Here is a 27,968-nt window from a genome sequence, read left to right as displayed (position 1 = left end):
ATAAATATTATCTCATAAAAAACTGTAATTTTGTTTTTTTGTATATACTGTAATATCAGTTATTTATTATATATATTTACATTAAAATACGAATTAGATAGCTTTAGCTGTATCCTCGTGTTGAAATGGATTGTATTTCTAAATAACTTACATAACAGTAACTTATTTATAAAAACAATAAAAACTGATAATTTGTCTATATTATATCGTATATTATACGTCCAATCTAAAAAATCTGAATTATTATTTGGTATCTATGAATTAAGGAAAAATTTCTTGGCTATAAAGAGGATTTTTTCAGTTTTTCTTTTAATATTTTCTATCAAAATAGCACATAAGTGCTACATACATTAGGGTGTGTGAAGTTATCTCACATCAAGTTAAAGGCGTCAATGATTCGACCTCGTAGAGATCGTAACCTTGTGAAGCTTCTCGTAGTCGGTCCTCTGTACAATTTTTTTGTAATTGTTCAATTTGTAAAACACTTTGTGGTTGTTGCTAAACCACCATACAACAAGGGCCATTCAATAGTCGACCAATCTAGGATAATGATATATTTTCATAATGAATATCGACTTTAAATTGTACAAAAGTTTTTTTCTGTTTTAGCAAAGCGACAATTTTAGAAATAAAGTAACTAGTAAAAAGCTCCCTTTAGAGTCGCACGCGAACTAACTGTAGCAATGCTTAAACATTATTTCTTTCTCTAGATTAACTTGAGTTTTATAAACCACGCTATAAAATATGTTTTTCTATTTTTTATTAGATGTTTTTATGATTATGTTTCACTATTGCACTATTACCGTTATAGTAACATAAGCTTTACACTAAAATAAGTAAACAACTTTTATAATCTCTTAAATTAACCAAAAATAAGAAACGATTTTCTTCAAATTATTTCACACATTAACACACTTATAAACAATAAATTCTGAGATTTATCTTCTCAATTTAATTAAATCTACTTCAAACTAACAACTAAGATATATACTACAAAGAGTGACGAAGGCATTACGAGGGTCGTAATTTCTATACTATAAAATTTAAGGTTTTTTTTATAAGCGACATGCCCATGTCAATAAGTATCCGAACACGGCCAACTGCGTCGGATCTATTTTACAAGTAAGAGACACTAATTTATAAAGGTTCTCTACGTGTAGATTGTATTTCCTTTGATAGTAACTAAGCACGTTTTATGAAGTTGCAAAATTATTATTTTTTTTAAACAGAACTCCTTTTTTCTTCGTTTCTCTTAGTTACATTTAAAACTAGAAAGATATAAAAGTTTAAAATGTTTATAAAACTCTTAATATTTAATTATTAATTAACATGATGACCTGAGTAGTTTAAAGGTTAAGAGAATCGAGAAGAACATTTGCGCGCAGTGAATATGACGTCCAATTAATATGAAACGCAATAGAAATGAACAAAGCTAATGTCGGTCTCAAGCGCCGACTAAATACGCATTTATATTCGTTGCCGCCAACGACCGCTCGACACGTAACATATAATTGTCCGCTCGTTTCCAGTGAAGCTATAAAGTAAAAAGAAAAGCTTAATTACTACCAGTTAAACAAAGGAATTTCGTAATATATAATTACTTCATTTTTTCTTTTATTTACAATTATCATTATGTAATTGTAACACACATTTATTTCTATCGGCATACTCAAAATAATTACACTTTAAACGAGTCAATCAGATGAACTTTTACATAGACGGCTCCTTCAAATAAAAATCAACAATTTCGCTAAATCTTTTTTTGTTTACAAGTGTTAATTAAACTGAAACCTTCACAGCATTATATTTGTATTACAGCCTAAATTAATAGTAATAATATAATAGAAGCGCCATCTTGTTCAATTTGTTAGTTAATATGTTTAAGGCACAATGAATATGCAGACATGTGGAAACAATTAAGCTCTAATGTTATGCATTTAAGCCGAGATAGCTTAGTAGTTAGAACGCGTGAATCTTAACCGATGGTCGTGGGTTCAAACTCGGGCAAGCACCACTAAATTTTCATGTGCTTAATTTGTGTTTATAAATCATCCCGTGCTTGATGGTGAAGGAAAACATCGTGAGGAAACCTGCATGAGTCTAATTTCATTGAAATTATGCCACATATGTATTCTACCAACCCGCATTGGAGCGGCGTGGTGGAATAAGCTCCAAACCTTCTCCTCAAAATGGAGAGGAGGCCTTAGCCCAGCAGTGGGACATTAACAGGCTGTTATGCATTTGTAAAAAAATGTTTGATATTACTCGAAAGGGCTTTTATTGATTTATATTTTTTTTATATAGAATAGGAAGACGGACGAGCATATGGACCACCTGATGGTAAGTGGTCACCAACGCCCTTAGACATTGGCATTGGCAAGAAATGTCAACCATTGCTTACATACCCAATGCGCCACCAACCTTGGGAACTAAGATTTTATGTCCCTTGTGCCCACTGGCTCACTCACCCTTCAAACCGGAACACAACAATACCAATTACTGTTGTTTTGCGGTAGAATATCTGATGAGTGGGTGCTACCTACCCAGACGAGCTTGCACAAAGCCCTACCACCAGTAAACAATGATTCTATTCGTTATTTTGTAAACAATTATCTGAAACAATGTTGATTATATCATGCCAGTAACCTTCACGAAAATGTCAACAACACCTGCACAAAATTGACGGTTGAATTATTTAGGAGAACCTCCATTGGTATACGAATTATGGTATTTTTTTAGGAATATGCATATCCTACTTATAAACGCGAATGTTTGTATGGATATTTGTTACTCTTTCACGCAAAAACTACTGAATGAATTTTAATGAAACTTTACAATAATATAGCTTATACGTCAGAATAACATATAGGCTATAATTTATACAGCGTAAGTCGGAAAAATTTCTCCTCTTTGTGAGCCATTCTGATGTGTGTGCTGAATAAATACTAAAATCCTACGAAAATAAAAATAAACATATTGTCTATACTGAAATATTGTAAGTCTGCTCTTAGTGATTTTTTTTAAGTTATACGCGGGTGAAACCGCGAGAACAGCTAGTAATTTTTTAATTTACCAAAATTATTTTGAACGATATATGTTGTATTTTATCGCTGAGCGTTATTTCTTAGCGGCTTATAATTTATTTTCAATCATTTAATCCTCGTATATACTGTATTTTTATATGAAATATTCAGTATTCTATTTATACACTCTAGTTTCAGAAAATACGGTGAACCACACTTTTGTATATATTAAATTCCCCTGCTCTAAAACAATGAGAGACATAATATATGCTTAAAATAATTTTACCTACATCGTAGTAATGAACTTTATAATATATTTTCTATAAAGTCAGCGGTGTCTTTAATGCAATTGAGAAGTAAAATAAACATAAATTCTTAAAAAGGTTTTTAATTGTAAATATATTTTTTTAGTTTTAATACATTAGCGATTTGCTAAAACCTATATTTAAAACGTTGTTTGATATATTTGATACGTTTTATTGATCTTATCGATGTAAGAGCTTTGCATATGCCCATCTTGATTTGGTTACTGCTTTACTAATCATTAGCAATCCTTACAAAACTATACTTTGTTTTACTGTGAAAATGTAAACGCATTTTTAAGTTAATTTATTTTCAAGCTCTTACACATTGAATGTGAAATATATAGCAAACATTACCCACTACATAAAACTTTATAACATTTTAGCAATATCGTTTAAATGGAAAATTCAAATTGTACCTAAGTCATAAAAATACGGTTGAGTACATTTTACTATCTTAAAATACTAATTAAATTTATTTAATTTAACAGTGTACAAATCTTAGAGTGTGCGTAATTACTAAATTAAATAAAAACATTAAATTGTATACTCGTTTAATTTTCTATAGTTACAACACATCTTAAGTTTAAGCAATTATAAAAAATGAAATTTTATATTTATTTGAATCAATATTAATTTTTTACTGACAACGGATCGCCGAAGCATTAATTAGTCTCATCCCTACTAGAAGGTTATTAGACCGTAAAGTAAAATGTAAACAGTAATTTTAATTACGAATTAGGAATTTCGCGTTATAGTATTTAAAAGACAAACTCTACCACCGTTAGAAATAATTTTTGTTTGTAAATTAATATGTTGCCAATATTTTAATTACAAATATAATTAATGGTAGAAACAGATTTACTTGACGAAAGTTTTATTTTAAGTATCATTATAGCTTACAATATTCCAGTTTGACTAAACGCTATACAAGATAGCATAAACTATGTATATCTTTATCAAACTGATAATTCATAGGAGTAAATCAAAAAGCTGCATTGTAGTTTTTAATAATGGTAAAAATTGAGGTAATCGTCTATTCTTTTATGTATAGATACATACTTACTTACGGTTACACACTTGTACTTTTTGTTGTAAGTACAACAATAACAACGGTAAATAGTTGTTACTCCATCTACTCATAAGTTATTTTAGCGCCGAACATTAATACTCTGTATGTCCAGGGTGAATGTTTTTCCAGGCGCGTGAGCTAGGGAAATTAGCGCAGATGGTCAGCATTAGATTAGCAGCTTAGACCCCGGGTTGGCAGTTCATTGGCAGCATAAGGATTGGTTTATACTGCTTGCAATACCAGTGTCACAGTGTCACAATATTTGATTCCAGAAAAATGTACAGTGAACCTTCAACAGTTTCATAAAAAAAACAAATACTTTTTATATTTTACTGTGTAGTCAGTGCAGTGCAGTGCAGTGTTTAATAATTGTTTTAGTAATAAATGTCCCTTCTCTAGTGATATAAGCTTTAAGTGAAAAAGAGGGATGTCAAATCATAATCATAACTTAATTATCTATGGTTTCATCTCAATGTCTTGATCAGTTTCTATTATATCTGACACCACTGTAAACCTTTGTCATAATTAATACGTATATATGCTACCCACTACTAGATATATATGCTACCCACAATTATTTATTTCATTTTTGCTTTTTTTTTTAAATTTACAATTAAACTTTTAGTTTAATCTGTATGGCCTTACATTATTATTATTTTTTACTCTGTTTCAAAAGTTTATCGTATTTAAATATTTATACTCAGCTTTTAAGCCTTTTATGTGTGATGTATCATTTTATTGTAAAAACTATTATAAATATCTGATGTATGTATTAAATTTAAAGTACCTCATCGGAAAATTAATCTAATCTCGTTGCAATATTTGTACCGGACATATAAATAGGTAAGTAATAAAATCAAGTTATTTAAAAATGTGTTAAAATCACCCACGCTTATTTTCTGATAAACGTATTCAATGTACAGACACGCGGTTTCTACTGCTTTATTATATATATATATATGTGATAATAATAATATAAGGCCGCAGACTCGAAGGTCCTGGGTTCAATTCCCAGGTCGTGCCAATAAAAAGTTATTGGGTATTTCTGTCAAAAAATTCTCAGTCGCAGCCCATATCTACTATAATATCTCCTACGTAGTTGGTTAATCTCTCTTGAGATTGGCCGCCGTGGCCGAAATCGGTCTGGAGGACATTATTATATTATTATTATGTATATATCCATATGCTCGTCTGGGTAGGTACCACCCACTCATCAGATATTCTACCGCAAAACAGCAATACTTGATATTGTTGTGTTCCGGTTTGAAGGGTGAGTGAGCCAGTGTAATTACAGGCACAAGGGACATAAAATCTTAGTTCCCAAGGTTGGTGGCGCATTGGATATGTAAGCGATGGTTGACATTTCTTACAATGCCAATGTCTAAGAGCGTTGGTGACCACTTACCATCAGGTGGCCCATATGCTCGTCCGCCTTCCTTTTCTATAAAAAAAAAAAAAAAAAAATGTAATTATGTATGTATGGATGTATAGAAGACGAATTTAAAATTTTCTTTAAATGATGAATACTTTTTTTACTGGCCCTCCTAACTTCACCGTTTATTGCAATGCCTTAATTTTGCTCTAACCTTTGCTTAATCTACCTGTGAAATGCACCGCACGAAAATCCGTTCCGCAGATTCGAATATTAATTAACGAATATTAAGTAACGAATTAGTTTAACGAACTCATAAAGCAAACGTAACTAAAAAAAACTTGTATACGTTACTTTATATACTTTACAAAAAATAAAAAATACTCATTTTCTCAGAATAGTTACAAATATCTAAAAGCATTTATTATTTACAATAAAAGCTGTTAAATATATCTCCCTTATATCATTTTTAATGGAATGTAAATATATAGAGATATGAAGCATGTTTTATATAAGCTCGGTGAGGTGTGATCAATCAATGAATCGTTAAGCCTTTGATCTAAGTCCATGTAGGTGGTTGAAAAGTACTTGTACGAACACAACGTCTAATTTTAATTTGGAATTTCTGTAGAAAAAGTTATAAATAATATGAAATATCCATTTTCGGTTATAAACAAAATTAGTTATTTTTAATTTTCAAACACAAAAATTATAAGTAAATTAGAATGAAAATTTATATAAAAGTTAGATACTTTAGTTAGTTAGTTTATATAAAACTAGTTATAGATAGAAATATTGAAATCGGTGAGTGAGTTAGTAAGTATGAGTAAAATAGAGTTGTTACATCATTTTTAAGCAAATCATTTTATAATTATCGAATGAAATATTGATATGGAAGATACTCATTTTTGATGTAACAAATATGAAAATGGAAGTTTTAGCTTTTTTTTTTATATTCGCCGGGAGGGCAAATGACTCTACTCCACCTGATGGTAAGTGGTAGTAGAGTCCAAACGCGACGACGGCCAGTACAGACGGGAAAAACGTTCTGCACTAGCCGCCTTCGCCTTGCCGGCCCGCAAGATGCCTCTTCACGCCTCGTTTGAAGGAACCCGGGTTGTAAGAGGAGGGGAACACGTGAGCTGGTAAGGAATTCCATTTTTTGGAAGTGCGACAAAGAAAGGAGTTGCCAAATTCCTTTGTTCGCGATGGAATTGATGTCACAGTTAGGCGGTGACATCGAGAACCAGCTCGCGTGGACTTAAGAAGGAAGGGGGAAGCAGGAATTAAAGAAAATAATTCCTCAGAGCACTCGCCGTGATACAGTCGATAGAAAGCGCTCAGTGCTGCTATCTCACGACGCAATTGTAAAGGTTCAAGGGTGTTTGTGACCTTTACGTCGTATGTTGTTCAAAGCTCCGAGTTTCCGTGAAGCAGTTTTTATAACAGCCTCGATGTAATCCCTTGGACTAAGGTCGCAGCGAACGTGAATCCCCAGCATGGCGATTTTGCTTTGCATCACCAGCGGAGTACCACAGAGGGAGGGAAGAGGGGAAAATGTTGACTTTTTCGCCGTGAGAGCGCATACCTGTGTTTTCTTGGCATTAAACTCAACAAGATTATCAGAGCCCCATATGGCGATGAGCTCTAACGTCCTATCGAGTTCAATGACAAGATCCTTCCGCCTCTCCTCAATTTCCGCTCGCCCAGCCACTGCGCGTCCGTGGTATCCACCATGCACTGTACTATCGTCTGCATAGCAATGTATGTTCCCAAGAGAGAGCATATCATTGATATGCAAAAGAAAGAGTGTGGGAGATAGCACCGATCCCTGGGGGACCCCAGCATTCACTACATAGAATTGTGAAGCGCAACACACGCTACTTTTTATGAGGGTAAGACTGTTATTAGAACGTTTTTGAAATACCTAATCTAATAGGGTGAGGATGAAAAATTTGTCGCCTTTGATAATAGAAATCGGTGTTTTTCTCTTCTCAAAAATAAAATATACATATACGTCATTTTCAAAAAACCCTAAAATACATATTTATTTCTTTCTAACCAGAAGCTTGTATATGAAATTTCATGCCTCTAACATTGAAAACGACGTAATTCTTTAAATTGACATAAATTTTATAATGTATGAACAGATTAAAATAAATAAAAGCCGTTTTTAAGATTAGCGCACAAACGCACCGACAAACAGACATAAATAGACTGTACTGGCCGTCGTCGCGTTTGGACTCTACTACCACTTACCATCAGGTGGAATAGTCATTTGCCATCCCGGACATATATGAAAAAAAAAAAAATCTAACAATCATCGTTTTGGGTTCTATTGCGTTGATAAAGACCACCCATTAAAAGTTTTACTCAAATATCTTCCATGTACAGACAGGGAATAGTTACATGTTTATTATATGTATAGATTAAGCTTTCCGATATTAAAGATCAAACAAATCTCAGGGCATCTCCTTTGACCTTAAACGAGACAAGCTCGTACGTAACTAAATCTACATTTTATTTATTCTAATTAACGAATCGCATGAAAATCTGTTATTTATTTTAGTAAATAAAGCTAAAGCTTAAAGCTTAAGTCTTAATTAATTTCAAGCAAATATATTTTAATGATGATACACATTTTTTATTTAATTCAATTAATTTTAAGAACAAAAATTAATGATACATATTTGTATAAAAAAATATATTGTATTATTTTTTTTTTTTACAATTAACGCGATACTGCTATATTTAACATAACATAAAGTCGTTCTTGTTTAATATTAGCCATTAAATTGGCTCACAGCCTGCTGATGAAGGGGAATAACGAGGTTTTATAAGCGTAGGCGTGTATTTTCATTATCTTCGTTTTTGCACGTGTTTAGCAATGGATCGTGTCTAAAGGTCACATTTAGAAACGCCCTTTGAAATGTAATTGTTATTACATTACATATATACATAATAACATTAATTAGACTGTAGATACCAAAGTTTAAAAATTATAATATATGCCAGTATACAATGAATTATCGAGAATAATTAGGTCTAAATCGAAAATTAAGAATATATTTTCCATTGCAATGTTATTGTTGAAACATTGTAAGCTCAATAATATGTACATTTTACCTACATTTTTATATACTTAATATAAAAATGAAATGCTTATTATTACTAGATCTTTCATTTAACATAATTTTATTTACTTCTCATTCATTTATTAATAACAAACGCTATGATTATAAGCCATAGACTATAAATAAAACTAAATTACTATAAAAAATTATATGTCAGTGTCTACTAACCTACTTATAAAATGATAAGATTTGATTAGAAAGATTAAGAATTCATCTCTTAAATTCGGGATGAAAGTTTGTATAGATATTCGACATTTCTGATGTTACAAATATGGGAATCGGTAGGCTATTATGCTTAAGGTAATGACTGAAGGACAATTGTTATATATATTTTTTTTTAATTCATCACTTAAGAGGATGAGCACGATCTCACTAAGGAGGACGCTTTAGATCGGGCAAAGTGGAGACATAGATGCAGGAAAGCGGACCCTGGCGTTACTAGGCCGGGAAAACGCTAGGCAGAAGAAGAAGAAGATCACTTAAGAGGATGAAACTTAAGAGGAATGTTTGTATGAAAGTTTATCATTTTTGAAAGTTGGAAGTACGAAAATCAGTGTTTATGCTTCTGCTTATAAGTAAAAGATAATTTTAGAAATTCATCACCTAAGAGGGTTGAATTGGGGATGAAAGTTTGATTCGAAGTTCAACTTTTTAATGTTAGATATATGGGAATAGGAATTAATGAGTAAAAGACAGTATTACTTATGGCGCTTTTAAATGCATGAACTTCGTTATTTTTAAGCTAAATACATTGAAATTGGACTTTAGACTTCTCTATGTTAGTAAAAGACAAACATTGCATTTTTTTAAATGCATATATATTGAATTTGTGATTAAATATTTGTAAGAAAGTTCATCATTATTGATGTGAGACACATGGAAATAAATATTTTTCGTTGTGTGACGTAAAATACATTTAGCGCCACGTTATAAAAAATCAATACCCAAGAAGCTTAAACAAAGGATGATATAGATGCTGGTCATTTATTAAATAAAAACCGTAGTATTTAATATTTAGGCTGAAGTGTTAAGCTTAACAAAGTATTTACTAATTCCAACAAATAAAAATCTTTTATTTCACCAGCCAAATTTTCACCAGCCTGGACAATGTGTGGGCAAATTTGGACTTAGAACACGCAACGAAAGAGGAGAACGTATCATACAGTTTGCGAATGAAAATGACCTGGTGATAGCCTATTAGGTGATATTTTCCAGCACCATCCTCGCAGGCTATACACTTGGACATCGCCAGATGATAAATATCGCAATCAAATAGATCTTAATTAGATCGCGATGGAAAACATCAATTAGAAATGCCCATACATTACCGGGGCAGATTGTGGATTTGACCACCAACTTCTAATTTCAAAGTTTAAATTAAAGTTAAAAGCGGCTCGAAGTCACCAAAAACAGAGAAGAATTGAAGTTCAGGACAACTCAAAGTTTTACGCTGCTGCAAAACAGAACTGGGTAGAATGGGCGAATGCAGACTTTACAGAGGAGACACCTGAGAGGTTGTGGGACCGAACCAAAAAACTAATAATAGAGTCTGCTTCGGTCTTGGGATCATCAGCTGCAACATGCAAGCGACAACACTGGATGTCAGATAAAACCTTAGAACTAATCGAACGGAGACGCACGCTAAAGTCAACAGGTGCAGGCGTTAGCGACTTAAACAAACTATCAGCACAAATTCAAGCAGGTTGCAGGAAGGATTATAATGCAAAATATGTGAAGAAATCGATGCTCATGCAAGTAGACATGAGTCCAGAGATCTCTACTATAAAATTCGATCCATCACAAAGACACTTCCTTCCGAGACTTGAGCCATTGAAGATAGTGATGGTAGAGTAGTCAATGAGCTAAACCATATAACTGACGTTTGGAAGAGATACTGCCAGTCCTTGTTCCAGGACAACCAGTCAAAAAACTTTCCTGATACAGAGCCCGGAAATGAAAACCAAGAGCCAGACATTCTTCGATCGGAAGTCAAAGCCGCCATTATGCATCTAAAGAAGAGGAAAGCCACAGGAAGAGATGCTATACCGATCGAAACTATAAGAGCCTTAGGCGACATAGGTGTCAATATCTTCCACAACATATACAACCAGATATGGCATTCAGGAACATGGCCAACAGAATGGTCTCACACGGTTTTCATTCCTTTGCACAAGAAGGGTTCAACTAAGAAGTGTAGCAACTACCGCCTTATAGCCCTCATATCTCATGCTAGTAAAATCCTGCTACACATATTCAATGAACGACTGAAGAACTTTCTGTCCAAGAAAATTGCACCAGAACAGGCCGGGTTTGTAAAAGGAAGGGGTACACGTGAGCAGATTTGCATTGTTCGCCAGATAATAGAGTTTAACAAGCCTACTTATATTTGCTTTGTTGACTTCTCAAAGGCATTTGACTCAGTAAAATGGCCCAAACTATGGAGGGTGTTACTGGACATGGGTACACCGAAACACTTAGTTCATCTTCTTAGACGTCTTTACGAAGATGGGACTGCATCAGTGCGGACGGATGATGTTTTATCTGAAGACTCTCATCCCAGCGCTGGAGTCCGCCAAGGATGCATAATATCACCGCTCTTGTTCAATGCTTACACAGAACTGGTAATGCGCATTGTGCTTGAGGACTGGAGTAACGGTGTTGCAGTTGGTGGGCACAAGATTACGAATTTGTGCTATGCCGACGACACGACCCTGTTTGCGTCTGACGCAGTTCATATGGAAGAATTGCTTCTTAAAATGGAGCGCGTATGCCAAGAATTCGGATTAAAGCTTAACCGCAGTAAAACGAAGATGGTAATTGTAGACCGGGCGAAAAACAACTCGCCCGAGATCACTCAGATTGCGAACTGTGAGGTCGTCCAATCCTATATGTATCTAGGAGCTTTAATATCGAATAATGGCGGATGTGTAGATGAGGTCAAGCGACGTACGGCAATTACGAGAACTGCAATGGAGAAGCTAAAGAAAATATGGAGGAACAGAAATATTACCAAAGCAACCAAGATCCGGCTCGTACAAACGCTTGTTTTCCCCATATTTCTATACGCTGCGGAGACGTGGACTTTGCGGCAGGTCAAAAAAAGAAGATCGATGCTCTGGAAATATGGTGCTGGAGACGAATGCTAAGAGTGTCGTGGACCGAATTTCGCACCAATATCTCCATTCTTCAAGAACTCGGCATCAAACAGCGTCTTTCGGTGCTGGTTCGAAAGCGCATACTAACATTTTTTGGACACGTCTCCCGGCAAGGAAATGACTCCATTGAGCGCCTTGTTTTTCAAGGCAACGTGGATGGTATCAGACCACGTGGAAGGACGCCCATGCGATGGACCGACCAAATAAAAACAACTGTTGGCGGTCCTTTTCATGAATGCACCAGGCCCACCACTAACGGGGACATATGGCGAAGGCACGTGAGGCGAATAACATCTGCGCCGAATAATTCATAATACTTCATGGCGACCACGACCGCTCTGACAAGAGTGTCACGACGAAGAAGAAGAATAGGTTACTGCAATATGTGAAGTTTGTTAAGTTAATTATAGCATTTTAATATTTTTGCAGTATTTATATAAAACACACGATTATGTATTACGCGTATGCATACACACAGTTACTTATGTTTTTAATCAGTTATATTAGTATCTTAAAAGTTATAGTCAATTCAGATAAAAATATATTGTTTTTTAATATTGATCATATCATAAGCAGATGCTTACGTAACGATCACTTTCCTCTTATCATTATAAAATAGATAAACCCACTTTGGTTGGCTTTGCCCGCGTGGTATTCAAGTCGTGTTTTTCGATAATTTCTTAATACTTTTACCACAACATAACAATATATACATACAACATAATAATTACTCGATAATAGACTTAAGAATGAAACATATCTTCTCTTTATTTTTATTTTTTTAGTGCGACAGAAATAAAAATACTCTTTCATTACACCACGAAGTGTTTCGAACTGAGGGTGATTTATTGTTTCTATATACAGAATACATTCTGAATATATTATAAATATTCCTAAGGGTACACCCTTAGGAATATTTATAACAATTACCTTTACACGCAGACTTTTCTACAAAAAACATTTATTCTAAGAAATGAAATGTAATTTTACACATATTAGTTATAATAAAATAGAAACTTTATAATTATACTTTATATAAGGTACAGATCTTAATAATTAAGTTTCATAAGTTACGTCGTAATTATAATTTTCAGAAACAATATATTCTCGTACCCATTTGTTTGTTGGTGTATTCAATTTATAAAATATTAAGCTCGTTTTACTATACTATAATTTTTTTGTTACGCAAATGATTAATCGATGTAATTATGAAAATATTTGTCTATCTAGAGAGACCGTCGAGTAACTAATTAATTCACTTTAATAAATAGTTTAATGTCGCCCGCAAAAATGAACCAGTGACGTCACAGTCATAACTCGAGCGGAGCAAAATAAACGAGAGCGCCTAAATTGATTTAATTATAAAAACAAAGTATTGATGACATAATCATAATTTTTGTCAGATTATTATTTAAGTAAAAAAGACAATTTAATTTCGAACCACTAGCTCGCATGTTATATAGGGTTATATTATAACCGTTATTCAGCCGCTAGCGACCGATAATGTTATTAGGAGTTCCTACTTAGAATGACAATAGCTTTCATTAATACGTTGCTTCGGAGAATATCTAAAACAAACAAGACTACTCAGGCGAAAATACAGTAGATGCGTTTAATAAGGCCTAAATAACAAAAATGGTATTTAAAATGATCGTATTCGCTCGGAGTTACCCTTTTAGATAGTTAACTCTCATAGATGTTGCTTCAAGCTTATCACCACGTTTTTGCTTGCTCTCTCCCACTAATGTTACGTTATTCATCGAGAGGAGCAGTTGCGCGACCCAAATAATAAGAATTCGTCCGAATCAATCGTAAGTATTTTTTTAAATATTATAAATATTTAACTTTTAGTTTTCTTTTATTCTTGGTTTCTATAAACTTAATGTTTAAAAATGTATCATGACTCTAATAATGATTTATTTAATCTTTATTAATACATGATATCAGCGGGTATTTAGGCCTTATTACCCACCCTTTTTGTATAAACATTTGTCTGTTTTAACAGCTTATTTCATTTGTTTTTCATAATGTTAGAAATGTAAACAAGTAATTATAAATTTAACGAGTCGGTTGGCGTGATTGGTAGATACTTGCCTTTCGCGCCGCAGGTCGTGGGTTCGACTCCCAGCCATGTATGCTTGCCCTGAGTCTGGTTGTAATTATCTATAAAAGTCTGTATTTACAAAAGAAAAGTAGTGTATGTAGTATATCAGTTGTTTGATTTCCATAGTACGAGCTCTGCTTAGTTTGGGATCAGATTGCCTTGTGTGAAGAATGTCCCTATTATATTATATTATAACTGCGTGCTAATTGGTTAATTATTTCTTTTAATAACTACAACCGCGATGCCTCCCAAACGAGCCTCCCAAACGAGGCTTGTCACCGGCTGATAGAGATGATTTGAAGTGCCGATGGCTGTTAACCGAAAATTTTTTTCAAGGCTTTAAGCAGAATTAGTGTATCCTATTATTATTGATCTCATTTACCAAATGTACCAAGTATATTTTGATTATTTAAGCATGTTAAAATTTTAGGCCTTATTACCCTACCATAGTATAATAAGGCCTACTAACAAGGTTTTTAAAAATGTTTAATTTTGTTTTTGTTTACGGCAGAATTTGCTTTTTTAATTTTTTTATTTGTAGAAGTTGATCTATAGCTTTATTAAAAATTAAAATTAGTTGATTTAGATTAACAGTTTTTGATTTATTTCAAATCTCCCTAATCTAGGCCTTAATACCCGCCCTTACAAAGGGCCATAAAATAGAACTAAAGACAAAGTCACTGAGTCTAACTGAGGTACAACGTTACGGACTAACTTATACTTATAAGCTTAATACACGAATACCTTAAATTACACTAAAAAGTTTGTGCAATAAAAACTTCTCTTCTAACAGCATAAATACGAACTTTAATCATGTTTTATGACAATCGTGATCAAAATGAAAGAAAAGTAATAATTTTCTTCCTGAAATGTAATTTGGAATGAGACTACATTAGAAATTTTTCAACGGCACAAATGTTATTCAACGAAGAAATTTTATTCAAGAATTAATGCCGTTATGTTTCATAACGCAATGTATAAAGCCTGACAGTTTCAATTTCGCAGCGCTAAAAGTAGTTAGGAATATCGTGTCTGAATAATCTAGGAGCGTGTGACCTATTTATTTTACGAAATAATTTTTCCTTAAATACTGATACATTACACGGTATACATACACGTTATTATAATGTATTGTAAGTTGTCATTAATAAGAATTAAATAAGATTAAGGAGTTTATATATTTTTTATTACAGATTTTAAAGTTAACTTTTGCGTAATCTGCACCAGTTACCTACGTTCTAAGGCATATGTCTAAAAGTACATAAGTGAATGGACGAAGTATAGCAACTGCTTGAAACGCTAAGCGCTTTAGTTAGACAAATGGAAAATAACTCATTAGGAATATACTGTTCAATTCCAAATATTACAATTAGCACAAATACTTAATTTGTAGAGAAATATAACATAAGCGACGAATATCTGCTTCGTCCCTAAATGAAACTCTTTGACATGAGACAGGGTTACAGAGTCAACACTTGTAGCTAAGATTAAAGGTTCGGTCCTTATCTGCGGAGACTAAATTACAGTATTTAAATAAACTCTACTAACATAAATAAAACAATCCCCAGTCTGTCTGTCAAAAAACAATCCCCAGGTCTATAGTTCTAAGGAAAACTTTTATCTAACTACAAATGAAATGAAGTACTAATATTAAATATTGCACCAATTTTTTTTGGCAACGACACAGATTATCTTTACACAATATAACACAATCAAACGAATGAGATTTCTTTAGAATTCTCTGATAAAAGATACCACATAAGTTGAAAACTATTCTACCTTTTACATGTGATTTCCATAAAATAGTATTTTAACTATCTTTCAATATTTTGAATATAGTAATAAGTATAGAACATACAAGCATACAATTTAGGGTTTAATTGAGACTTGTTCAAAGTTATAAACATCAGTTCTAAACATACCTGTATTATGCGCTATCGGAGTCGCTAGAACGTGTGACAATGCTACCGTTAATAACGCTAATATCACTGCAGCCCTCATCTTGATATCTTGTATCTGTTGAACAAAAAAGCAGTCACATAAACAATATGAAAATTTAATAATATTTTTATATGTAAAAGTAAAAGTTCAAATCATTCTAGAAAAGTCATAATAGGCATACGTAAAACAGATTTTGTAGGATTAATATGACCCAGAGTTTATATTTGTGCTGTCAAATTTCAAATCTTCACCGTGAGTTTTTACATACTGTTAGGAATATGTCAAAATTATAAAAAATTCTAAAAAATATCTATGATGATGAGAATCCCGATATCTTTCATAACATAGTATTGACAGTCCGTCAGAAGGCTACGAGTGCATAAGGGCGTGGCCCTATGTCTATACTACTACTGAAACATTGACGAAAACGTATATTTATAATATATATAGTGATGCATTTTCATTTGAATAGATAAAACATTTTTTAAGACAAGCCTACAGACAATATTATAAGCAAATGTGTTAAAAGTAAATATAAGAGATGGTTCAGTGGATGCGACTAGTAATACGTAAATAGTATATAAATAAATAAGCCAAGACAACAGACAAATAGTAACAGTAATACACATACATATACTATATACTGAAACTTTTACAGTAATTATGTTTTTAACCATTAAAACCTACGGCTGTATGTTTCTTATGCCCATAGTTACAGATATATATGTACGTAGATATAGTATATCTTTATACGAAAATATGTCATTGAATTTTTATTGTCGTATATTAAAACATGCATCGATTAAATGAAGGAATGTATACTGACATGTATTTTAAACTGGTCTGTCAAAGGAAGATTATGAAAAATCGAAAGAAAAATATTTTCACAAAACTTAAATAAAAATGCAATTTAAATTAACATTCAATATGGCGCACCGGCGACGAGCAATTTGCTTCAACATCCCTCTACCAGCCGTAGAAGTAAATAGCAGAGTTGACCTTATAATTATCAGTCGCTTACTAAAAGTAAAAACCGAATTATTTCCACTTAAAATATTCAAATATTTTTATTCTAGTTTATTGACGAGAAATAACGTAAATTTAACATTTATTATTTATACAAATTAATATTAGTAGTATAGTTATTTATTATAGTACTCTGCGTTATATTATAGTATATAAGTAGCGCCGTCGGCCGCGCGTAAATGGCAGTTGATTTTATATAAGTACTCTTTATCTTTATCTATTCTGACAACGTGTATGTTTTTACATACACGTTGATCACGTGAAGGCGTAACAAACTCACTTTCACATTTATAGTATTAGTAAAGATGTAAAACAAACCAAAACAATAACAGGATCAAACAGGATCAACAAGTGGACCAATTTATAGATTTTAAAATCTGCTCCAGTTGCGGCAGCACTCGATGCTGTTCTGGTGACCCAGTTCACCGCCGTCACACCCGTGTCCCGGTGAACTTCTGAAGCATTCGCTATGTATACTGATATTATGATTGCCGTCGAATTAATTGTCGAACTTTTTTGAATGTTAGCACTGTAGTTCATTTAATTCAAACATAATGTAACTAAAATATTACTTATAAGTATTATTGTAATTCGTACTTAAATTAAATAATTAGAAAAAAAATTTAAAGTATCTTAAAATTATTACCGAAAACACAAAACAAATAATATTAAATGTTATTAGTTAGTTTATTATTATATAAATATAAATATTAATCCTCCGTCTTATAGTTCTAATATCTTATATATCTTAGTTTATTAATCTCCTTACAACTTACATCAACTGCTCTTATCATTTTTACGCCGACGACTTACAGCTCTATTGTCAAACCAGACTGGATGATATAAATGATGCTGTTGCAACTATTAATAACAATCTGGCTAGTGTAAATACTTGATCTCAAAAAATTAGAATAAAGGTCAATAATAAGAAAAAAGGCCATCTAAATGTCAGGCGATCGTTATATAGGCTCACGCCTTGTGGGCTGTGTGGGCTTAACATCTTTGCCTCCCGTTCTATTCAATGACATCGATATTCCTTACCGCCATCATGTAAAAGACCTTGGTCTTTATATTGATTCCACATTAAGCTGGTCTCTTAAATAACTCTTTGCGTTTCATCTTCTGTCTTCGTAAGTTCGATCATATATGTCAGTATCGTGATAACTTAAAATGGTTTACTATTCGACAACGTAGAGACTTCCGATTACTTTCTTCTCTTTTCTCTATTCTCTTTGACCCTCTCTCTCTCCTGATTATTTGAAACCGTAACCGTAACAGCCTGTGAATGACCCACTGCTGGGCTAAAGGCCTCCTCTCCTCTTTTTGAGGAGAAGGCTTGGAGCTTATTCCACCACGCTGCTCGCATTGGAGCTTGGTTGGTAGAATTCACATGTGGCAGAACTTCAGTGAAATTAGACACATGCAGGTTTCCTCACGATGTTTTCCTTTACCGTAAAGCACGAGATGAATTATAATCATAAATTAAGCACATGAAAATTCAGTGGTGCTTGCCCGGGTTTGAACCCACGATCATCGGCTAAGATTCACGCGTTCTTATTATTATTATATGTCTTATCTTATTATTATATATTTATTATTTGAAAGGGAGGTTCAAATTTTTGTGCGATAATCACAATCGTCAGCTGGCTCTAATGATTTTTACCTTCTTTCTGCTCCTATTCACACTTCTGGTTACGTTTCTAATTACTCCGTTCAAGCTGTCCGATTATGGGACAAAGTACCTGATCATATAAGGAAAGCCGAGGTGGCTTTTCTTATACTCAGGCTAGGCTCAGGTACTTTGTTTTAAACCTTCTTTCAAGTCTCGTCTCCATATATATATATATCTTTGTTGTTGTTGTTATATTTGTATGTATATTTTCAACTATTAATTACCGCCTTCACGAATTTCCGCTTAGCCTAAAGGTTGACCGGTAGAGAATGCCTTCAGGCATTAAGTCCGCCTTTTGTCATGCTACTCAATGTGGTGGGCAAAAAGTTTTTAAATAAATAAATATCATCACAATTAGTTTGCTAAGTAAAAGTTACGTTAAAAAAAATCGCATAGCCTTACAAGCATTTGAAAAAAAGAGCTAACCGAATTACGGTATTAAAATAGTTTTTATTAAAACATATGATATGAAAAACTTGATATTATATGTAATTTTGTTATTTTAAATTTTTTTCTCCCTCAAAGTGTGGATGGATTGCATAAGTAAGGACATGCTTATGAAAGGAGTAAGTAATGAGATGACGAGTGACAAAAAGAAGTGGAAGGAAAATAGATGTTCTGCCAACCCCACGTAGTGGGATAAGGGCAGGAAGAAGGTGAAGAAGAAGTATTGTGTCAAACTATATAAGGATATGATTTTATATCAATCTATTTATATTGTTAATATAAAATCTTGTAGTAGAAGTAAAACAAACAATGTTCGAAATTGGGATGACGCAATTATTTATCCAATTATAGCTATATCACCTAAGAAATTCGCACTTATCAAGAACAGCCTCCAATAAATAATTATATATTGACATTGACAAGTATTAGATATTATATTATTTCTTATATTCTCAAACCAGAGCATAATCTTTAATATTTTAGCGTATTTAAATTCATCGAAAAATTAAAAATGCTATTAGCATAAATCCGCAGATCCCGAGGTCCGAGGTTCAAATCCCAGTCTGGAAATTGGAACTGTGTACAGTCCCCTATCTCTGAAAGCACGTAAAGCCGTTGGTCCTTATCCGAAATCTTTCCGGTCGTGTCAGATTGGTGTCCCCTCGGATTATATGAGTGATGGAATATAGAATGCAACTTTGTTTGCGCACACAATTGTGCACTATAATATGGCCTGCGCTAATTTGACTAATCGGCCACTGTGGCCGCATTCGATTACGGTATTTTAATGGATGTAAGTTTACTCTCCACTTTATAGTAACGATCCACACACCAACTTCTAAATCGTTCGACTCATCATCATTATAATTGATATATGCTCAGGCAAAACAACGTCCGACGAGATTTGCTATTATTATACAATATTACCATTAAAAATACTAACACATATATAAAATAACAATTTTAAACATGTAACAATTTTATTGAATATACGTATGCTTATTATTTATTTTTGTAGGGACGCAGACGAATAGTTCGTCTGATGGTATACCCTACCCAAAGCTTCATAGATTTTTTGAATTGCATTACAAGCAATAGGAAATACTTCTAGCAACGTCGAAGCGCTGCTAACCATGGAATCTAAGGTGTTATGTAACTTGTAGTTACTCTGTTTCGCTCAACATTCAATCCGGAATAGATATTTGTCGAAAGAAAAACTTGTGAAAAACACATCCAAGCCGGCTAGCTTAACCTTCCAGTGAGATCTTAATATTTGGAATATAAAACGCAATAACAAAACATATAACAATACACGAAATCTATGTCCATTTCAGCTTATGTTTAAAAAGCTAAGTTGTATCAAAAATTTCTCTTATTTTTCATAGTTACAATTTTCAGCGTTGGCTTCGCCCTACTTCAGTTCACAATGTGTAAAATTTTGGTTTTACTATACCGGCAACAAAAACAACAAGACAAACGAGACTTTAAAATATAACGACCTGTTGTGTGGATGTCTCATTTAATTTATTAACTTCAATTCCATAAACAGACTAAAACAAGACAATCAAAAAGTAAATGTTGCCAAATTATACAAATAATGAAAAAAGTTCAACACAAAACTAAGCTCAACATTCACCACAAATTAAATTAAGCACCTGGGTAATCCAGCTTTGCTTGACTCTAATAATCTATATTCTACTAATATTATAAATGCGAACGTAAATCTGTCTGTATATCTATTATGCTTTCGGGCTAAACCACGCAACCGATTTTATTAAAATTTGCTATGAAACAAACTTAAAACCCAAGGAACGCAAACGCCGCTTTTTAAGCGGTTTTATTTAGCTTGCCCTGTTTGTTTTTTTTTTATTTATTTGTTTGGGTCAAATTTAGTAATTGAAATTTGACCCCTTTTCTATTGACAGATTGTTCTGAAATTTGATACACACATTTAGTTCTAATAACAATAAGATTTAAAACATTTTATATCATTGTAAATCCAAGATGGCCGCCGCTACAATATGGCGGATTAACTATTTTTGACAACTACCTCAAAATAGATATCAAAGTAATAGATATGAAAGTACTAAAGACTAGTAGAATAGAGTTCGCTATGGAGAAAAACAAAATCCAATATGGCCGCCAACAAAATGGCAGGTTACATAATTTTTCACAACCCTTTCAATATGGGTATCAAATGAAAGGGCTTGACTAGTAGAATAATGTACGCTATGATAAATTTCAAAATTAAGGTGGCCACTGGCACAATATTAAAAACTAAAAACTTGAAATTAAAAAAAATAATTAAAAACAAATTTTAAATAAATAATGTACTAGTAAAGTAAATAATGTACTTAAAACTAAAAAAATATTCGGTAGGTCCCTAGGACCAGACATCATATCACTCTCCTCATAAATCTAGGACATTGATCAGATAACAAAAGCCGAGTTGGCCCTGTGGTAAGAACGCGTGAATCTTAACCGATGATCGTGGGTTCAAACCCGGGCAAGCACCACTGAATTTTCATGTGCTTAATTTGTGATTATAATTCATCTCGTGCTTTACGGTGAAGGAAAACATCGTGAGGAAACCTGCATGTGTCTAATTTCACTGAAATTGTGCCACATGTGAATTCTACCAACCCGCATTGGAGCAGCGTGGTGGAATAAGCTCCAAACCTTCTCCTCAAAAAGAGGAGAGGAGGCCCTTAGCCCAGCAGTGGGACATTCAAAGGCTGTTACGGATCAGATAAACACTTAACACTTGTCTCGTGAAAAATGATCACAGAGCGACAAATCTAAAATCTATCGTGTCTTCTTTTAATTTTACTATTCTTCCTCTCTCAGAAACTCATTTTTCACCTAATTGTACTCCGTCTCTTCTTGATGTCATTATTGTCTCCAACCCTCACAGTGTATCAGCTCATGGTCAGCTGACAGCTCCTTTCTCCTTCCATGATTTACTCTTCGTTAGCTATAAACTCTCCTTCTCAAAGCGCAAGACCAAAACAATTTTAAGACGCAATATGAAAAATATAAATATTGCAAATTTATGTTATGACGCCAATGGCATTGACTGGAATAATATTTATGCGTTTACGAATGTTGACGATAAGGTGGCCTATTTTAATGAATCATTAACAAAGTTGTATGACAAGCACGCTCCAATTAGGAAAATTAAGGTAAAACATCTACCTGCATCTTGGCTTACTCAAACTATTAAAAATATTATGACAAAACGTGATAAAGCCAAGAGAGTCTCTAAAAGGAATCCTACTGACCTCAATATTGCGACGTACAAAAAATTGCGAAACCTCTGCAATAGGATGTGTAGAGATGCTAAACGCCGTTTCATCCACTCCTCCATCGATAAACTGACTACTTCACAAATGTGGAGATTTTTTAAATCTTTAGGCGTGGGTAATCCCTCAAAATCTTCTCAACATTCATTTGATCTGAATTCTCTAAATAAACATTTTTTTACTCCCCCTTTAACAATTTCAGCCTCTACGAAGGCTGAAACATTGTTAAAGATGGCGAACGCCATCACGCCTGATTGTATTCCTTTTAATTTTCATACAGTCACAGAGAGCGAAGTCAAGAGAAGCATCCTGTCTATCACTTCCAAGGCGGTTGGTAATGACAACATTAGTCGGGATATGTTAATACCTGTCCTTGACTCTTTAAACCCTGTTATTACTCACATTATAAACTTTTCCTTTGAATCCAATACCTTTCCAACAGTTTGGAAGTTAGCACACGTGATTCCTTTACCTAAAATATCAAATCCCTCTTCATTTTCACATTTTCGTCCCATCTCTATTTTGCCTATCCTATCAAAAATCCTTGAAGACGTTGTACATAAGCAACTGTCAGAATTCCTAACACATAATCATCTCCTTAGTCCTTTTCAATCCGGTTTCCGTTCCGGTCATAGTACTTCCACCGCACTGCTTAAAGTAACTGAAGACATTCGCTTTGCTATGGACAAAAGTGAGTTTACTATTCTCATTTTGCTCGATTTTAGCAATGCCTTTAATTCAGTCGACTTTGATGTATTGCTTGGTATCCTTCGCTCACTTAACTTTGCTCAGCCTGTGGTTGATTGGTTCCAATCTTATCTTCGTGGTCGTCGGCAGATGGTAAAGTCTGATGAGGCTTCCTCGGACTGGGCTGATCTCTCTGCTGGCGTTCCGCAAGGCGGCGTACTTTCTCCTCTTCTGTTTTCAATCTTCATTAATGAAATTACCAAAGTTATTTCTTCTCACTACCATCTCTATGCAGACGATTTACAACTTTATAGACACGTCACCTTATCAAATCTGTGTTCGACCATACATGATATCAATTATGATCTTGTAAAAATTAAGAACTGGGCTGCATCCTTTGGGTTTCTTGTTAATCCCTTGAAGTCGAAGGCATTGATAATAGGTACCAGACAGTTACGTAGCAAGATTAATTGGGACATTGTACCATCAATTGTCTATGATGGAACTCAAATTGCATATAGTGACCAAGCTAGTAATCTGGGGTTAGTCATAGATTGCAATTTATCATGGAGAGCTCAGGTTAACGAAGTCAGTAAACGTGTCTATTTCTCTCTGCATTCTCTAAAACGTTTGCAGAATTTCCTTCCTTTCAAAACAAAAATTTTACTTGCACAATCCCTTCTTCTTCCTTTCCTGGACTACGCAGATGTTTGCTATCTTGATGCGAATGAAGAGCTACTTGACAAACTAGATAGACTTCAAAATTTGTGCATTCGTTTCATTTACGGTCTGCGCAAATTTGATCACATTTCTCAATATCGACGTCAGTTAAAGTGGCTTCCTATCCGACTTCGCCGGAGCTTGCACATATTATCGCTTCTTTTTAATATATTAAACCATGGTAGCCCTGTTTACCTACATGAGTTTTCTGTTTTGTCCTGCTCGTGAAAGACCAGTACGCGCATGTGTGGCGTCGAAAACTCTTGAGGTACCATTTTTTAATACTACTTCCTTTGGTAACTCGTTTTCCGTTGTTGCCGCTCGCCTATGGAACTCTCTTCCAGATAATATTTTCCATAATAATGTTACAATAAGATCGTTTAAAATCAGAGTTAAGCAACACTTTCTTTCCACTTAAGTTTAATTTATTTTATATGTATATATATATATATATTGTATCTATGTAAGTTGAATGTATATATATATATATTATAGATGATGGTATATATTAATATATTTATTTGTATTTAGTGTGTAATATATTCATTTATCGTTAAGTCTACTTGAATTTTATAATATAAAACTAATTGATATTGTACCTACACCATAAATATGTATTACAAATAATCTCCACTAGATTCAGGGTTTCTGGAAGAGATCTCTTGTTAGAGATAAGTTATCCCTTTGTACACATTTTTCATTTATATAATTTTCTGTATACTCTGTTGGTACATAAATAAAAAATAAATAAATAAATAATAAAAGAAAAAAATTAAAAGAATATATAATAGTAGCGTAACCTGAGTAAATTTTATTCACAATATTGAGTAAATGTTATTCATAATAATATAGCGGTTGACTTGATAGGAATTTCACGCATCCAACGATTTTCATTTTTTTATTTTTTATTTATACCCAACACTTATTTTTATACCCTAACAAGCGGAAGGACTAAAATTTGTATACTATTTGTATATTAAAGATTTTTTATTATCTTTCTTTATAGTACCTATTCACAACTAGAGTGATACCTTAGTACATCGTGATAAAACTGGCATATCCTTATAACGAGGGGATTTGTCAGCTTTTAATCTCTCATCTGAAGTTCGGCTCAGCTTCATTTGGAATAAACCATTGTTTACATATCCAGCTTAAGCAAATCCTTCTTGTGTACTTCTCTTTGTATCACTTATTAAGCGGTTCGCCCCGTACGGGTAAAATAAAGATTTTATCACGTGCATTTTTTAATAAATAATCGATTTATTAGCCCATACAGTAAAGTGCTAAGTTACTGCCTTGTTGATCTCCAGACCCAGAGGACCTATTTTCAAATCCCAGGTCGAACCAATAAAAAGTTATTGGGTTTTTCTGTTGAAAATTCTCAATAGCAGCCGAGTTAGGGAATAGAGAGTGCACCTTTATTTGCGCACAGACTTGTGCACTATCTCAATCAATCAATCAATCTCTCTTGAGATTGGCCGCCGTGGCCGTGATAAATATAATAATAATATTTTGCTATAGAAAAGCAATAGGGTAGCCCTGTTTCTAATTTATGTATAACTGTGTGTGTCTTTCTATTCTATTCTCTTCTATGGCAAAAATTTTTTTCGACTTCTGTTTTCGATGGAACAAAGCTAAATATTGTTTTGTTATTATTGTATGAAAGTAGTGGTAATCGATTGAGATCGATTGCGACAATCCTTTTATAATATAAATAGCGCCATCTATGATTTTTTTGAGTAACAACTATACAGCACAACTAAAAGTCAAAAAGTTGTCAAAGGTACAGAAAAGGAAAGCCGCGGGTAAAAAATAGTAGTTACATAAAAATAAAAAATACTTTGTACTAAAATATTACAAATTGAATACGCCTTAGGCATCTACAATCATTACAACGTTTTTATTTTATTAACACCTATTCCTAGTATTAAATATAAAATCACCAATACTAATTTAATTAAGAAAGCCCTGTAAGGCGTCCTCGTAAATTGATACCATGATACTTTTATAACGATCACAAAAGGACGTAGAGTGAACGTAGGTCTGCCACAATTCTTTATACGCCATATACGCCATATATATAGTCATCTCTCGGCACGGGAAGTACGACAAATACTATAAAATGAGATTAATGTACACATACCAATCTCTATTATTCAAGCAATCTCCGGCCGACAGAGCTACAATCTCCGGTGACATTAGATTGGTTTCTGTCGTTATCCTCTTGTAAGTCACTTGAGTTGTCAGATCTGATTTCATTCAATATTATATTGTCTAATAATAGCTAATTGAAATATTAGTATTTCAATGTTACTTTGTTTCTTTTTAATTAAATATATTTCTTAGTAAACGGAACAAGGATAATGACAAAGGCCCTTGGCGAGCATTTCGGTGTATATTTCATTAAGATAACGATTAAAATTCAGATAAATACAAATCTATTTATTTCAGTAAATTAAAGTTCTAATTCGTTGCGTTTTTGAGTTACAGCGCTTCAAACAGTCTGCCAGTAAATTGTCATCAACACTAATATGGTATCGTAATTCCGAATGCTTGTAATAGCACTAATATTAAATGTATTAATATGTACTATATTAAATCATTATTCGCCATTATTTTTCGCTAAATCATTATTCTGTTCGGATTTGGCAAAGCCTTTAAACAATTTATCATATAATAAATTATTTAGAAGAGAAAATTACATGACGAAATGAGAAAAAATAAAACAAGTCTAAAGTATCAAAGAATTCTTCTTTAACAAGGCGAGTAGAATTTTCCAAGAAACTTTATAATATTTGTGCTACTGCAAGTTGGCAATTTATATTTTTACAATTCATCTCGTTAAAGTCTTGGTAAAAGTAATATTTTAACTACATTAAATGTATAATAAAACAATAAAATAAAACCTTTCTTTATATTAAACATTCATTCATGTTTTAGCTTTATTATTCACAATAGGTATATAAAATGTATTATACTACCCGCTATCCGTCCTGACAGCCACAAAGGTTTTAGTTGGGTTATTTTATACAAAATTTTAATTAAAGATAGATTTATTATATTATAAGATAGATTTATTATTATCCCTGTTATAATATTTTTTTTAAATAATCAGTTGTGAAGTAACTTTATAAAACAATTCCTAGCAGAGTAAATGAATATTAGATAAGGTTTTGATTTTTGTTCTATAGAGGTGTATTTAATGAAAAATCGCAATTTTTGTCGAAAAATAAACATTTTTTATAATTAATTATTAGAGCCGCCCAGTTACTGCCGTCGGGTACTGTTATATCACCTTAGGTCTACCTATGTCTAAAATGTCTTGAAACTATGTAGTATTATTTTGTATATTATTTAGCGTCTGATCTAACAGATTACATATCTGCTGAATTTATTGCTCATTGAATTTACCATTATGATTCTTTTTTTCTTGAGAAAATATTAGAAAAAATGAATACAACCAAAGCCAATAACCGTGTCATCGCGTACTTAGTAATCGTTTTAACCACCGTCTTTTGATTGATTGAGTGTTTTCTTAAGGCTTCAAATTAAAAATACGAAAACGTCACCTCTTTACCAGATTATCGAATATCGTATAGTTACTGTATTTTAAAGAGGTATATCGATTTATGTATTATACACTACCATCGCTGAAGCGAATATAGACTGTTTTTACGCAATAATGCGAAAAAAGAGCATCCTTAGTTCACAGGATGCGGGCCAGCTCAAACAAAACTCTAATCATGGTTGCTAACAGACTGGACTGTATATTTCTAAACCGCTGTTGTAAAGTTTCAGCTGGACCAGTAAATTGATTTGTATATGAGTCTTGTTACTTGAATAAATAAATTATTATTATTATTGCGATTCTATTCAAGCAGTATAGTGTCAGATCAGAACAATAGATTCCGTAGTCATGTAAATTAATCTTTGTGCACTCACTAAGTGTCGGCTTGAAAACATAAATAAAGTACATGGTAAGTCCGAAGGTTATTAATTTAAGATCGTTGT

General features: G+C 33.1%; 1 protein-coding gene across 1 annotated transcript in view; it reads right to left on the bottom strand.

Moving 5' to 3' along the window:
* The window catches only part of LOC126768941 (uncharacterized), a 51,543-nt gene that overhangs the window by 22,113 nt on the left and 1,462 nt on the right, over positions 1-27,968 (bottom strand). The window contains exon 2 of the mRNA XM_050487417.1: positions 16,085-16,178. Within this exon, the coding sequence (XP_050343374.1) occupies positions 16,085-16,163 (79 nt within the window). The 5' untranslated portion in view covers positions 16,164-16,178. The remainder of the gene's footprint in view (positions 1-16,084; positions 16,179-27,968) is intronic.

The sequence above is a fragment of the Nymphalis io genome, chromosome 6 (genome assembly GCF_905147045.1).
Source record: "Nymphalis io chromosome 6, ilAglIoxx1.1, whole genome shotgun sequence".
NCBI classification, from domain to species: Eukaryota; Metazoa; Arthropoda; class Insecta; order Lepidoptera; family Nymphalidae; genus Nymphalis; species Nymphalis io.
Note: the sequence above shows the minus strand (reverse complement) of the source record. Positions and strands in the feature narration are given on the sequence as shown.